This window comes from Mesocricetus auratus, unplaced genomic scaffold (genome assembly GCF_017639785.1).
Source record: "Mesocricetus auratus isolate SY011 unplaced genomic scaffold, BCM_Maur_2.0 Super-Scaffold_100015, whole genome shotgun sequence".
NCBI lineage: Eukaryota > Metazoa > Chordata > Mammalia > Rodentia > Cricetidae > Mesocricetus > Mesocricetus auratus.
Window position 1 is genome coordinate 44,754,632 of NW_024429198.1, and position 15,627 is coordinate 44,770,258.

The following is a 15,627-nucleotide window of genomic DNA, read 5'->3' on the forward strand; positions in this document are numbered from 1 at the left end:
ATTTCACATAAACTTACTAAAACTAAAAGTTTTCTTGATGTAGTTCTCATCCAAAGGAATGGGTATGTGTCCCACTCTCTCCAATACATGTGGTAGAAGACAAGAGGCCCACATCAGCATTCTTAGGTGCCCAGAGGTAGCTTGCCCACCACCCAGTCCTTTCACTGGTGTGCCCTTTCTGAAATGGTGGCATGTGTTGCTTGGGCTGTTTTACATGGCTTCCACAGCTGGGAATTCAAGATGCTATACTTAGGCAGAAGTCCATGAAGGAATTAATTGATACGAGCCAGAAGTTGATTGCCATTTAAGTATTCAGCCTCCATCATTGCCAAGTTTCTCTCTTTGCAGCAAGAACTGAGCTTGCCTGCAAACTGGCTCATTCAGGATGTGAGCGCAAGATGGAATGCAACCTTTAATATGCTGCAACACCTGCTTGGAAATAAAGGGGCTCTTTGCTTTTCCCCCAAAGGAGTTGACAGCTGACTTCATTACAGAGGAATCCAAAGAGGTGGTCTCGGCTACTCCTGCCTCTAAGGCTCTCACCCAGAAATACAGTGCTTACCAGACCTGAGCTTTGGACTCTGCCAGAGACTCCTGCTGGGTCCTTTTTATCCAGGCTCATCCCTCTTCCTTGAACTCATGATTTTAGTGCCTTTAGTGGGAACTTCCTCCTGGAGAGGGAGGAGGTAAGAGGCTTTGGGTTGCTGATGCTAACTGGAGGAGGGTTTGCAGGTGTTCTGTAATGGGATCTGGATTTCTAAACTTCCTTTCTCAAGGGTTCTGCTATGTTGTGCCCAACAGGCACAAACAGACACACAGTCAAGTCTGCCATGCTCTATGGAGTGGAAGTTGAGGAGTCCTTGGATACCTTGGTCCAGTTCCAAAACAGACTCAGAACTGTTCTGAGAAGCCATGCTTACAGGAATCAGCTGATTGAGTGATGGCAGCCTATCTGGGCTGAAGCAGTAGTTATATTTGCTGGTTATCAAGGTAGAATTTCTACCCTATCACCCATTTGTGTGATTTCCAAAGATGAATAAATTGGTCTTCAATAGCAATGCAGAAGACAGCAGATCTGACTTGCATCAGAGAATATTCATTTCTGTTATTATTATTGTTCATCTCTTGAACTCTCGCTGTCCACGGCTAGAAAGAGCACACATTTGGTGGAGTACTGCATAACCTCATGTGTGATGAAGATAAAAGGTCACATGGCAGCTTCAAATCTGCACATATTGATTAAAAACAGTACAATATGAATCTTAGCATGTGAAACCCACATTATCATCTAATAAGAGTGGGAATGAGAAATAGGAGAAAAGTTAGTCAATACCAGAGGTCAAAGCTGGCAACTTGAGGAGCATGCCTGGCCTGCAGTGTGTCTCACATGGTTCACGAGGTGGGGATTGGTAGAGTTTGAATTACAAAAAGCAGAACGGATTGCCAGCATTTGGAAATTGGCACATAGCACATAAATACTCGGCTGCTGGTGACTTCTGAGACATGAGTTACCTGACACGAGGCGTCCATCTCCCTAAGTTGGAGAGGACTCTTCAGGTTGTCAGAGATCTCATGGGACAAGATCTCTCTGGCCACATTAGTAATCCCTGGACCAATATGAAGATGATGGACTCCTGGGTCCTTTCTACTCTTTATCCTCTATTCATACTCACTGTGTCACCTAGTTACTACACCGCTTTAGGGTTAAGATGCCCAGTTGTAAAAGGTGACACCCAGGGAAGGGCACTTGAGTCCCATTCATTTTCTACTCCCTGCATGCTATCGCCTCATTTCTAGTCTTGAGTTCAACACACTCCCCTGAGGTTGTGAGCTTGAGAAAGTGCTTCTTACACTTGACTCTTGGAGTCACCCAGGATACTTGTATTTTAGGCCATCAGTAGCTATGGGATGGGACTCCAGCAATAGACTAGTTTGACAGTCCCCTTGTCCTTCCAAAGATCAAGCAAGCTTAGACCCTGAGGGTAGGATTCACATGATACTGTCCATGAGAGCAGCTTCTTAACCTTGCAGTGACTGACATTTGGGGCCTGGTCATGCTTTGTTCGGTACCTGCCTTGTGTATCACAGGATGAGCAGGCACATCCCCGGCTTCTCATACATGTAGCAGACTTCTTCCACACAAACGATCACAAACAGGGCCACTGTATTGGCCACCTACCCAGATATAAGGCCTTTGAGAAAGCTCATTTGTAATTAAGTACTAGGATAACATTTTCTCTCGAGAAAGTGATGCATTCCTTTAGTTCAGGTTATTTTTCCCCTTTACAACCAGGAAGCTCCAAGTCAATGCTAAAATGCCCTCAAAAGCAAAACAGAAGTGTAAACAGTGCAACTACTTTGGTCCATGCTCTCCCCCAGATTTTCCATAATGTTAGCTGTTATGGCTTGAATATGCAGCATCTCCCATAGGTTCCTTAGGTGACTGAATGGTCCTCAGCTGATGGTGTTATTTCAGGAGGTTTTAGAGACTTTGGAAGCAGGATTAAATTGAGGAAGCCTGTCCCTGACAGCAGACTCATAGAAGCATATCATTTCTGCTACTTCCTGTCTCATTCTGTCTCCTGGTTGGTCAAGAAGTGTATAGCTCTCCTCTACCCCTCACTCCAGCCACAATAATATCCTGTGTAAGCACATGAAACCAAATGGACATGGATAAAATCCTCTGAAACCGTGAGCTCAAATCCGTCATTGCTCTCTTAGGTCTTTATATTAGGTACTTGATCATAGCTCCACAAAATTAATGCACACACCGGTATTTTTTTATTATCTTTAAGCTTCATTCCAGCCTTAGGTTATGAGGGAGAATGTAAATATAAAGAAGATAACTTATCAAAGCTGTGTGGGCACTGTTTAGCATCTGTCACCCAAAGACTGACCGGTTACAAGGATGAAGAGCCTATGAGCTAGGAAATACCTTATAGTCTTCGGAAGATCAAGCAGTTAGTGTGGCACAAACAATGGTCTACTCTTCTAGCTTTTCAGCTTTGTCTCAGGGGAGGCTGACTCATGGCCTTGCTGAGGTAGCCACACCGCCAGCCACGGACACTGCCAGAATGGGCAGCTCTGCCTTTCTTGCCTCGTGAAAATTCTAAGTTCTGGTGTTTGCCACAAACCTAGGCGGTCTCTATGAGACAATATTAAGAGAAACCTAGGATTTAATTCAGGGATGACATATCACCTGTTTTCCATAAACCAACAGTTTCCTTTCAGAAAAATATAACCCTCTCATCAGCAACCAAAATTTTTAAAGGTGTTAAAAATGATTAAGTGTGGCTATTTCATCTTAAATGCAAAATCCTGAATGAACCAGAGATCTTAATTTTAAAAAATAGCTGAATATTTTAATTATGAATGCACTTGCATATTCTAAGCATACTTCATTATTCATGTAGCCAGTGAAAAAGCTTTTTAATTAAATAGCATGCTGGCAATCCATTGTGAAATGTATAGGTGTAGGCTTCCCTTGCATTAAAAAGCTAAATACATACACATGAAACATTATGGCAGGTGTGCATACTTTAATCACTATAAAATACTTGTTTGTGAATGATATTAAAATTTCACAAAAATTTCTTTTATTGAAAACACAATCAATAATATCATATGCGTAGCTATTCACACTTTATTCATTTCATGACTTGAAAATGAGGTAGGGTAGTGGTTCTCCAAGTGTGGTCCGTAACCAACATTACCCAGAAATTCTTAGAAAAGCACAAAGTTGATCCCCATAGAATCAGAAACTCTGGAGGTCTGTCTGGTCCGGTAGGTCATGATGTTACAAGCAAGTCCTAAGGGAATGCCAAGCAGGCTAAGATCTGAGAACCGTGGAGCAAGATTTCTTGCCTCGTGGTGCTGGACATGTAGCTTGCATAGGCAGATCACCTGGCGACAAGGGGTCACAAGCCCATCAGCCCAGGTTGCATTTTCCTTACCCTGCAATGCAATGAAGATTTTTGCTATTTGCTTGAGATCTTCAGAGTTTAAAAGAGGTCACAGGCCTCAGAGTGTGGTAACCATTTTAAGCATGATTCCATGACTGTGGTCCACGAGCATCATAACTTACACTACTCAGACTAAAGGTGTCCATCAAGGTCTGGTGCACACATTGCTCTTCTTTTCTTCCTTAAAAGCATTTCTCAAAAGCTCTGAAATCAGGAGCTTCTATTTCTTCAGCAATTTGTGGTGGGCTGTGGAGACAGGCCGCTCAGAGAGCCATCCTGTGCCTGTCAAAAGGCTGATGACCAAGTTCCATTACCTTCCCTGGCCGGGTGATCCCAGGCCAGGAGATGAAGCCATTTGGAGAAGACTCCACTGGGAGTCAGCGCCAGAGCCAGAACTAACAGCCCTCTGACTTGCTGCTCTGCGCTTTGTCTTCTGAACGACGCTGCTTCTTAAGCACACAGAAGCCAAACAGCCGCGCAAATTGCAGCCATCCACCACGAGTTCAGATTTGCACAGCATGACACGAATTGGGCTGCAAATTATGCAGAAAACAGCCATCACATCCATCTGTGATGTCAGAATCCTCAAGTACAATGTGACCTGGTAGAATCTAAGACAGTTCAAGTAGACTGGGTCTGATTTCTTCCTGTGCAGCAAGATGAATCTCCTCCCAGCCACACTTGGCCCAGTGAGCAAAGGTTAAATATGATTGAGGCTATGCCTGGGACCTGCGCAGGAGCAGACTTCATATCCAAGGGTGCAGGCAATTAGATTTCCTTTTCTTTCTTTTTTTTAATGGTAAGAGTAACTAGAAAAAGAAAACACACAAATACACTCATAGCTGATGGTAAACTGAATTTATTTCCTCTTGGAAAACAATTCCAGTAATCTCCAGGTTCAGACCGCAGAGTAAACATTGAGAACAGTAACATACAGGTTAGTTCAACCGATTCAAGAATTTGGCTGTGTGAAATCATTAAGGAAAACCTTGAACACTCAAAGCTTCAAATGTAGCCAGGAAAAAAAAACTTTGACAGTCTACATAACAACTATTGCATATATGGCGAGGCTACCTGTCACACTGCAAGGCTTACAAATATATATACGGGCCATATCCAGATGTGGGGCTCTGTTCTGTGAGAATGTCTCTTCATGGTTCACGAGAATCTCCAGCAATAAAAAATAGTCTTGGGTTTTAACTGTTGATATACCAAAAGAGAAATTCTAGGCTTAAGTGTAAATAAAAGGAAGTCCAACCATAGTCACGTGATAACAGTTCTTTTAAGTTCTGTCTTCCTTGAAAACATTTTCTCTTAAGCCATTTTGTTCACTTTGAAAATCTTGCCTGAATAGGGCCCAAGTCCACTTGTCTTTATAAGACCATTTTAGCATCGACGACATAATACATGTGCAACACTTTATATACAAGGAGTCTATCTGGTGCTCAAAAGTTCCAACACATGAACATCCAACAGTTTTGATAATACAAGTTGTATGATACAATACAATGCTTCTGAAGAATATACATTAACAATGGAAGCTTCGTGCAAAGAGTAAAACATGTTCCCTTTTTGTGCCACAAAAGTCCTTCTCCTTGAGAGGCCGTACTTGAACTAACTGCTGTGTTGGGTCATCGTATGATTCTGTAGAGAAAAAAGAAAGAGGGAGAAAGCTTCAGTGATATTCTTCCTGTTGGAATGAGCATAGGACAGTGCTGGTAGGTACCCAATGACGTGAACTGTCATGTTTCCACACAACGTGGATGGATGCATTGATTCCATACTGGACCAGGGAGGTTCAAATAGGCCGAACTGCCTGGGTGAAGTACAGATGCACTAAGCTGTTACCTCCATGGAGGAAAGGGAAGAGGCAGAGCCAGGAGGCTCTGGGAGAGGAAGTGTTGGTAGTACCCTACCTTTTCTCTGCCTGCCATGCCTCCTCCAAATATCCTCCCCCCCTGTAGCACCTCTACCAATCAAAACACAACCCATGCTTCAATGACCAGGGTGACTTTGATATAACAGTTTCTTGACCTGTGTATTATTCCCGTTTTTGAAACATGCTCTGCTCTAATCTCCTTAGATGGTGAATGTTGACAACTGAGGTTCTGTCCATCTTCAAATGTGGGCACTGAAGAGTTGGCTGATGGCAAATGTTCAGAAAGGACCTCTGGAATTCTTGTGAAGGTGGGGTGGGACCTGAGGCCATGCCGTGGTAGCTCTGCAGGGCACCTAGCATTCTGTTTTAACTCCCCTGCTCTGGATGTCAGTGTTTCTCGAAGGTTCCTGGGCAGCTTAGGCAGTTTTATACTCCTCACCCCAGGTACATGAGTGCATCCATTTTTTAAAATTGTGAGGGGCCCCTGGTACACCTGTCCAACTGAGGTCCAACACATAGAGCTAGAGGAGCAAGAGTGTGGGCATTCTCCAGCTCCAAGCACGGTGCTAAATTGGGTCTGTCTTCTCCGGAGCTTGGCCACAGGCCTCCAGGTTTGCAATGGGGATTGAACCCTGGGTTGGCCTGAGCCCCGCTCTCTGTCTTCCCCAAGCAGTTATGCCTCACTTCATTCAACCCGTCACTCACTCCTTCTGATCAGAACTCTGAAGCCTGGTCTGATACACAACTACTTCCTGCTTAGTCGACTTAAAGTAAATTGCCTTTCTTTGACTTTCCAAAGCCCTCTGTCCTGCCTATGTTGCATTCATCTTTATGGGCTTGTCTTTTGATCTTACACTGGTAATTATGAGGTACCTTCGCGTATCCCTACCTTCATGAGAACCTGTGCAATGGTGATATCAATACATGACATAGTTCATAGCACTCAGCAGAGAGGCCCTGACCAACTGCATATGGGATATGGGGAGAGGCATGGTTCCTGTCTTGAGCTCATCAAAGTTATCCTGGTCTAAAGGAGGAAGGCACATGGATACATGACAATTCAGTGATGTGGCCAAAAACAATGGAAAGGAACGCAGAAATGCCAGGGATTTTCCTAGGCCTGCCTCATCACCAGGGAAGGCTTTGCAGCCCCTGCAGCATCAGGTGGTAAGCTGATGTTTTCATTCAAGCTGGAAACTAAGAGCCTCCAAGAGGACACTGCAGATTGAAGGATAGGCTTGTGGAAGGCAACGGAACAAGACTGCATGTGTCAGTGTCTGTTCTCATTGGCTAATATCTTCCAGAGTGTTCTGAAACAAGAGTACTACATGTAAATAATGATGAAGGTTAGTTCTGGCAACGTTATGAGGAGTTTTTAAGCACCACTAAAAATGTTCAGATTTGGTCTTACAAGAGAAGAGGAGCTAAATGAGTATTCAGAGCAGAACACTGTGAGATCTTTGCTGCCTGAAGGTGGCTAGCCAGCCACTTGCTCAGAGGGATAGGCTGCCTAACCAAGAGCTAGGCAGCTGATACTTCCCGACTGGGGCTGGTATCTACTGAGGTTTGGGAGGGGTCTAGCTTCCTTCCCTCCACTGCTTCAGACTTAGCCTTTTGGTGACGGAGATGAACAGTGGGAATAGGTCCCGTCCCACCATGGCAATTGCTATGTGGTGAACAGTCATGACTGGGGAGTGAGACTCTGGCATAGCTTACACTGGGCTGGAGCCCAAACTGCAAAACATGGTGAAATACATCACTAGCAGCAAGGTGGCTTTGTTTCATTCTGCCCTTACGTAAAACTTCCTCGCTCCATTCTCTTCAAAGGACGCCTTTCTCTCTGGTAGTACTGAGCTCAAAGTGCATAAAGAGTAAACTATTTTTATGCCAACTCTTTTGTCTGGGTATTGATTTTGAATATGTCTGGGAGGTGTTTTTCTGAAGGCATATTAAAAATACTGATGGGAACAAAAAGCTTTCCTATTTTCTCAGAGATTGACACAGCTATGATTAGAGGTTTATAAGCATTAAAAAGTTAAAACCCCAAACTCTACTGCTTCAGTTGCTACCTCAAAGTCAAGCGTGGTTTCCCAGACAGGTTTGAACAAAAACCTCACCATTATGAAATGAAAGAAACACACGAAGCCAGGGCACTAATGACAGATGATGAGGTACTGGTAGCTGCCTTTTAGGACTTTGTTTTTCCTGAAACTAATGTGTAATAAAGAAAAAGCTTAATGCTCTTATCTGTGTCACTTTATTTTTAAGTTTCCTAAGGTGGCTCAAACTCACCCTTCTTAATTTTTTACCTGTTTCCTCACAACAGACACAGATATAGGTACAGATCTAGTTTATTACAATCACACTAAATATTTACCCATCTTTCTATGTATGTGGGTAGATTTTAGTCACATTATTACAGGAGGCTGAAGTCACTAATACCAAGAACTTGCTCTTTGAAGGTTGAGAAAAGCAGATAAAACAATTTCATGAAGGGGGCAAGAGCAGGCTTGGGAAGCACAAGCTGCTAACAAGTAAAGACCTATGGATGAGTGCCCTCAGCAGAAGGATGGTGAAACACTAGGTTCTATCGTGTGGAAACGCCTGGACAAGTGAAGATCCTTCATCGTTACTGTGTTAGAATTGCCAGTCTGTCACGGCAGCAGCTATGTGAGGTGACACAGTCCATCATGGCGGCCAGGGTGTGAGGTGGCTGGTTACATTGCATCCATAATCAGGAGGCAGAAAGCAATGAATACTTGTTTTTAGCTTACTTTCTCCTTTTAATTCCACCAAGGATCTCGGCCGATGGAATGGCACTGCCAACCGTTAATGTGGGTCTTCTCACCTTAATTAACCTAATCTAGATAATGCCTCATAAGCATGCACAGAAGCTAACCTAATCTAGATAATCCTTCACAGGTGTGCCCAGGTACTTGCTTCCTAGGCGATTCTAGATCCTGTCAGGTTGACAATATATACCACCACATTCATTTTCCTTTTCTTGGCTCCCGCCTAATTAAGGGTCTCTTCCAGTCCTGGTTGCCCCTCCCTGTCTCCCCTTCCCCACAGCAATTCTCATGGTAGGAAGGAGGCATATCCCCAGAGGCCCATGGGAAATGGGCATATTTCTGTTGGGGTGGGGGAGGAAAATTCCAGATGTTTCTGGCCCCCTCTCAAGGGATTTCCTTTGAGTGTCCCTGGGATGTTTCTGCTTCCTGCACATGAGCCCTATTCCAAGTCCGCTGAAAGTACAAACGGCCTGATGGAGAGGACGGATGGCGTGTCCGAGCCACACATTCATTCAATTGTTTTGTAGGTGTGGGTGACAACAGACACAGAGTCACAATCTCCAGATGTGGCCTTCAGATGTCCCTTTGGATGGGAAACAAGTCTCTCCATGGGAGTGCTCAGTGAGTTTCGTGTTTTTAAGAAACCATAGACATCATTTGCCGGGAAAGACCGCCAAGAAGCCAGTGGAGAGAAACAGGGAGCAGAGAGGAGGCGGTGTGGCTCATTGTCGTCCTGGCATTGGCCCACGAGACAGAACAGTCCTGAGACACCAAGGACACGAGGCTCAGGGGCGGGCAGCAGAAAGCACCGTGGCCAGCCTCCCCCAGCAGCAGCTCTGCTGCCGAGTTTTGAGCTCTTTAGGTCTGAGGGAAACCACTTCACTAGAACAAAGCAGTGGGTAATCTCACCAATTTTACACAGCAATTCATAGTCCCCAAAGCACTTTAATGCAATGACAGGTTATGAGAAAAAATATCTGTTCCAATGAAGGCAAAGTGTTTTACATAATCGAGAGGAACATCTGAGTACCAGTGGTGGAGGTGGGGGGTGAGGACAGAAAAGGAAGTGAAGAGAAGAAAACGTGTGCAATCCCACAGAGGGCCATATTCTACTCTGCAAAAAAGCCATCTCCTGGAGACCCCATGTCTAAGTAACTGAAAATTGAAAACCATTAATCCCAGTTATGAACAGTTGTTTTACACGAGGGGGGTTTGTGTTAAAAAAAATCAAACCTACAACATACCTTAAAGCCTAAGAGAAGATCTATGTAGGCCTGCTACTCTAACAGTGAGGTTCCAAGAACACTTTCCTCATTGTGAGGGACCTGGTTTGGGAGGAGTGTGTGTGTGTGCCTTCTTTCTTTTTTTTCCCCTGTAAATGTGAAATTAAACTTCGAAGCTAAAAAACAGATGAGGGCCTTAAAAATTCCCTTCCTAGCACTATGTATTTCTTTTAAAATGTGAGATGCCTTCCATTTTACAAGACTGGAATTCTCATTTTAGGCTTGGCACTCTAACAAATGATTAATTCAGCCTCGTCTTTTGGAGGGCTGACCACATTTGCTGGTCAAACGGCTTAATCCTATTTTAAATGCACTCCAAAGAAAATAGTTTTAAATAAAAATAAAAACCCATGATCCTCTGGAACTGTTCACCTTATAATTTTGGGGTGATCCAATTTTCCTCAAATCTTGATAGGAATTCGAGTTTCTGAACCTAGAGCCACGATAAAAGTTAAGTTTTGAAGGGGGGACGGATAGGGAATTTACCTTCTCAGAATTAGAAAATTACATTTCCACCCCAAAAGTGGTGCCCACAGTTGTCTGAAGTTTTCTGAGTCTCGGGCCCATGCTTTGCTAACACCGCTGAAATGTTAAGTGGCAATAGTGATCAAGGCAGCATTGGAGTGTGTGTGTGGGGGGGGCTGTGTTAAAAAAAACCAAACAAACCAAAGATGTAAATCTTTTTTTTTCTTTAAAGCATGGCTTGTCTATTTATAGCTGCTTCTGCCAAAGCAAATATAGACAGGCTCTAGGAAGCAAGAGAGAGCAAGCCAGCATGTTATTTTTAAAAAGGAATGGAGAAGAGGAAAGATGAAAAGGAGAGCTCTCCGCTAAGTCACTGCGCCCTCAGTTTCCACCGTGGCTGGACTCGGTTTAAATGCGATGCTTCCAAACTAACGAAATTGGGGCTCAGAAACAAAGCAGGAAAGACCCCAGGAATATAAAGATTAAGTGTGGTTGTGTCTTTCAACAGATGGTGACAATGCTGTGGCAACATGTTGGGTTTTTTTCCTTTAGTTGAAGAACACAAACATCCGCAATCAATCTGCCCTGATTAACTAATTATATTACCCTTCCTTTTATCACTTGGGCTGGCCGTTTATCTGTAAACACAGAGGCTAATCAGTATGCTCTCATTTTTCTCGGAAGCACATTCCGGTTCACACTCGGTTGCGAGCTTTCTTTTCAGGCTGCAAACTGAATTCTCCATCACTGTCCACCTTTAAGCACCCCTGCTTTTTTCATTATTTATTTATTTAGTTTTAAACAAAAGCAATTGGTTTCCAACAGTTTGGATAATAAGTCTTTTTGACCTGCCTTCTTCTTTGACCCAGAAGGTCACCCCTGTGCTCGGGCACAGAGCTGCCTTAAGAAATACCTCCAAGTCGTACATTTCATCTCCTGCCCACTCAAAATAGAGCTTCCTTTAAATGTGCCTGTACGGGGTCCCTGAAGGCCACAGAGGCTTCCCTGTAGTGGGCAATGGAGGGACAGAAGCCTCTGCCTTTATTAATGAATGCAGGCCATTATGAGTCTGGCTGGCTCCTTCCCTGTTCCCAGAAGCATATACTGTACGTGACTTAAAATGCTAGAATATTGACACAAAGCGAGCTGGGCACCTCTAAGGAAAATTACTCCTTGGATATAATGTAGGCTCGTAACAGCTATTAGAGTACAAAATAAAACCCTTTGGGATCAGCCTGACATACACCGCATTCTACCTAGTCCTCCAACATTAGAAGAATTTCTTTCTGAAGGCATTCCAAGGACAGCATTAAACTGACTTTTGTAGCAATCCACAACAGCTTTTTGGCTTAGAGCTTTTAGTACTAAATCTCTGCTTCGAATCAATATAAGTACTATATCTTCTACATTAATCAATACATTTGGTTCAATACATGTTCTATTAAATTATACTTTCTAATCAAGAGTTTTACATTTTTACCGTCTCTCTTTTTCATTCCCAACTTCTTCTCTGTGGTAAAATAGTTTTGAAAGTATACAGGGAGTGATGGCAGGATGCTGGGCTATTGACCCTGGATGATGGTGGAAAAACACAGTCATAAAGCAAAGGGTGGCTCTCAAGCATCTTAATAAGGCCAACAGGATGGAAATGTTAATAACGAAATGCTTTCAGAGTCCATACAATCAGAGAGGTGTGCATCCCTTGAAATCTGAATGAACAGAATCCCCATAAGCCCTGGGACTGGCAACAAGAATGTTCTCAGAATTGCATCAAAGACCTGAACCAACCAACATTCCATTCATACCCATTTGCAAAGCAGTCACTACTCCTTTCCTGTCAGGAGAAACTTTGCACAATTGAGTTTTCATAGGCCCTACCTGGGAAACATCAGATACATGTTTGTGGACATGTACATTTTTATGAGACATGTTTGATGGATGTTCTTTTATGCAATATGTCTTATTTTTCCTTAGTGATTTGATGACCAAAAATGAAAGTAAAATGACAACCAATCTACACACAGATTGCTTATGCCCAGGAAAGTTGACCCATGATTTTTTACATTTGAAGAATTTACTAGGACTCTTCTACTGTAACTGGAATTTCTGAAACTGCCTATCATGATCTGTATCTGATCCCTCTTTAATGCCTCAGATTTCGGATTTCTGATCATGCTTGCAGGAATTTCCCTCTTTATTTTTGTCATATGGTACTGTCATCACCATGAACTTGCAGAGACACTGATGCATTTTCTTTTGACACTTAACAGTTCACATGGGCTTGAGCTGACATCTCAGAGCACTTTCTGGATGATACTGAGTTAGATATTAAAACAAAAGTGAAATGGCATCACCAGACAAATAAATGCTCTAGCAGACAGAAAAGGACAGTCACACTAGAGATTGTTTCCCCACAAGGCGAGAATTGTTTTATGAACTTTAGACTTTAGCCCAGTTTTTCAAACAATTCTGCATTAAAGTTTCTATCATTTTTCATAGGAAGCTAGCATTCTGATAAAACTCACTGATAGACACAGTGCTTGCTCTTCTTTGGATGACAGTGCTAATGAGCCTAGAAAGTGTGAGTTGTGCTGAGTCTACAGAATGCAAGAAAGGGTGAGCTCATGAGCTGACATCCAGAAGTGTGCCCGGGAAGCTACAGGAAAACGCTGTTGAAGAAAAGGGATGCCATTCCTGAGGTGGGCTTCAAACAAGAGCCTGCAGATGCAGGATTCCAATAAGGGCTTGTCTTACTACAGGTTTCCCCAGCCTCAGCTTTCCTGACATTAGGGGCAGTATAGGAGGTGTATTTGATCTCCACTGCAACATGTGTCCCCAGACATCACCACACATCCTCTGGTGAGATGAGTCACTCTTAGTCAGGAACCGCTGCCTTATGGCATTTGGAAAACATTTGTGCATGAATAAATGAAAGGTTGGAGATAAGAAAGATCTAGCACTGAATTAATTTTAAGCTTCACCAAGAAAGAAGTGGTCCATGGGCCAAGGAGAAATGTGGACATGTTGGTCTCTGGTGTGTCAGATCCAGATACTGTGAGGGATGTTGTCATCTCTAAAGTTTGGGCTTGAGAATCACACAATCAAGTTACCAAAACAAAATCACAGGCAAGTTCCATGATGTCTTACGTTTGTGATCCTGTAATGGTCGGCATGCATAGCTAATCTTTCCTTGTGTGACAATCCACAGGGCGCAGGCTGAACATACCTTGCTACAGTGTTGAGCAGCTGCCACAGGGAGCCCTTGCTGTTGACCTGTCTTTGTATGGACAGTCCTCCTGAATTATGGTCTAGTTGATTTGTTTCTGTATTGAAAATATACAGAGCTTGCCATGCTGTGCTAGGGAGAGCAACTCCGTCTGTGAGATATGTCTGTTACCTTACAAAATTAATGTGTGTCCTACAAAGAGACACATGGATACTACACAGGACTGTACCTGCATGTTGTTTTAAGAATAATATCAGAGGATGAATTGGGCAATTGTCCAGAAATTCTGCAAAGGATCCTCTGAGATATATTATAAGTGGTATTCTTGGTGGGTGGAACCAAATCTCTACAGAAATTTTCACTCACTCAGCTATTTACTCTCCATAACAGCAAAGATAGTCCACCTAAGGTTAAGGAAACAATAGAGCTCAGGATGTTCACATTGTGACAGTGTCCAACAGGATTCAGGAATTAAGCTCTTCAAGTTACTATTTAGGGTGTGAAAATGAATGCCTACTTGGAAAGAACCCCAGGAGAACCACAAGCAATTTGTTGGCCTATGTTTACTGGCAGAAATTATTGTATCTGGATACAATACATCCCAGAAACGAAAGCGTAGTTTCCTACTTAGGAAGGATCTAAGGGAGAGTGTTTGGTGGGCATCTCTGAAGAGATGAAGGATGCTCCTGGCCACAGTCCATACCATCTACCAGGAGTGACAGGGTTCAAAGGAAACAGAGCAAGGACCCTGTGTTTTGCGAGGGGCTGTGAGCTGACTTCTTAGAGAATCTACACAGGCCTAGAGCTGGCAGAAGTAAGGAGGTGACAGCCTTTGTAGATGCCACAGGATCTGGGCTGAAGGTCTATCAGGTCATGCAGACAGGTGAAGACACTTTACAATTTTTTATTTGTTTTCAGAAAGGGTCACATGTAACTCAGGCTGGCCTCAAACTTACTATGTAGCCGAGGATGACAAACTGATCTTGCCTCTGCTTCCCAAGTTCTGGGATGACTGTATGAGCTCACAGTTTGCTCTTTCTTTAAAACGAAACAAACAAACAAGCGGTATTGAACCAATCTGGAAAATTTCACAGTGGTTTATAATGTAGTAAAAATACCCAGCTAATTACCTGGGCCTTAGTTTAATGTGAGTCTTCAGGAGCAAAGACTAATTATTTAAGTAATGCAACCTGTAAGTTGAAACATAAATAATTCCCAGTATTTTGACAATTAGACAGCATAGAGAAATAAAACAAACCACTTCAAAAGACCAAATTATTGCTGGGCTACATATAGACAATGTTAACATGGTAATGATTCCTTTTTCCAGGAAGACCTTAAGAAGAATAGTACAATTCCAGTTTTAAGCATATTTCTAACTGTTTAGCACACTGGAAAGGCTTGGGAATTCTCCTCCTTGGAGGACTGGAGCTATCGATGCTTTGGGGATAAATGAGTGCCTTCCAAGAGTTAGTTCCCAAGTTCTATACCCCAGCCGTGCGTGTGCATGTCTGACACCCAGTGCTGTCTCAAAGGAACAAGGCCAAGGGCAAGAACCAGTAACCTAGGTTACTCCATGACCCCCAAATGTACACTGTCATGGTAGTTCCTGTCTGTTCCTGTGTCTGTGACACATCACAATAAAAACTGAAATAAGATTTAAAAAAAAGAAAGAAAGCAGCCAATGGGAAATATGTTAAAAGTAAAAAAGTTGATTCTTCTTTTTCACAATTAATCAGCAAATTGAGCTACCTGTCTACCTGCAAGGAGCCAACAGCACATTGCAATCATATGATACAAAGCAGAAAGGAGAGGGAGCAGACTATGACAACTCTGCCTCGGGTCTGGAACTACGGTCTCAGTGTACCGGGGGACAGAAGGCTTTCACAGGCAAGGCTGTCGACTATGATATTCAGGGATTAAGTCAGCTCTTCACAGACAGATGTGCCCATGCACCAGTTGTTGCTAGGCCTTAGTTTTTTCCCACTGTAATGTTTAATTTATCACACTGGTGCTTTCT

General features: G+C 43.1%; 1 protein-coding gene across 3 annotated transcripts in view; it reads right to left on the bottom strand.

Annotated features, from left to right (window-relative positions):
- Positions 1-4,805: 4,805 nt before the first annotated feature.
- Positions 4,806-15,627, bottom strand: part of Znf521 (zinc finger protein 521) — a 273,658-nt gene continuing 262,836 nt past the window's right edge. For all 3 annotated transcript variants that reach the window (XM_040757865.1, XM_040757864.1, XM_005065366.4), the window contains one exon: positions 4,806-5,606. In XM_040757865.1, the coding sequence (XP_040613799.1) occupies positions 5,577-5,606 (30 nt within the window). In that variant the 3' untranslated portion in view covers positions 4,806-5,576. The remainder of the gene's footprint in view (positions 5,607-15,627) is intronic.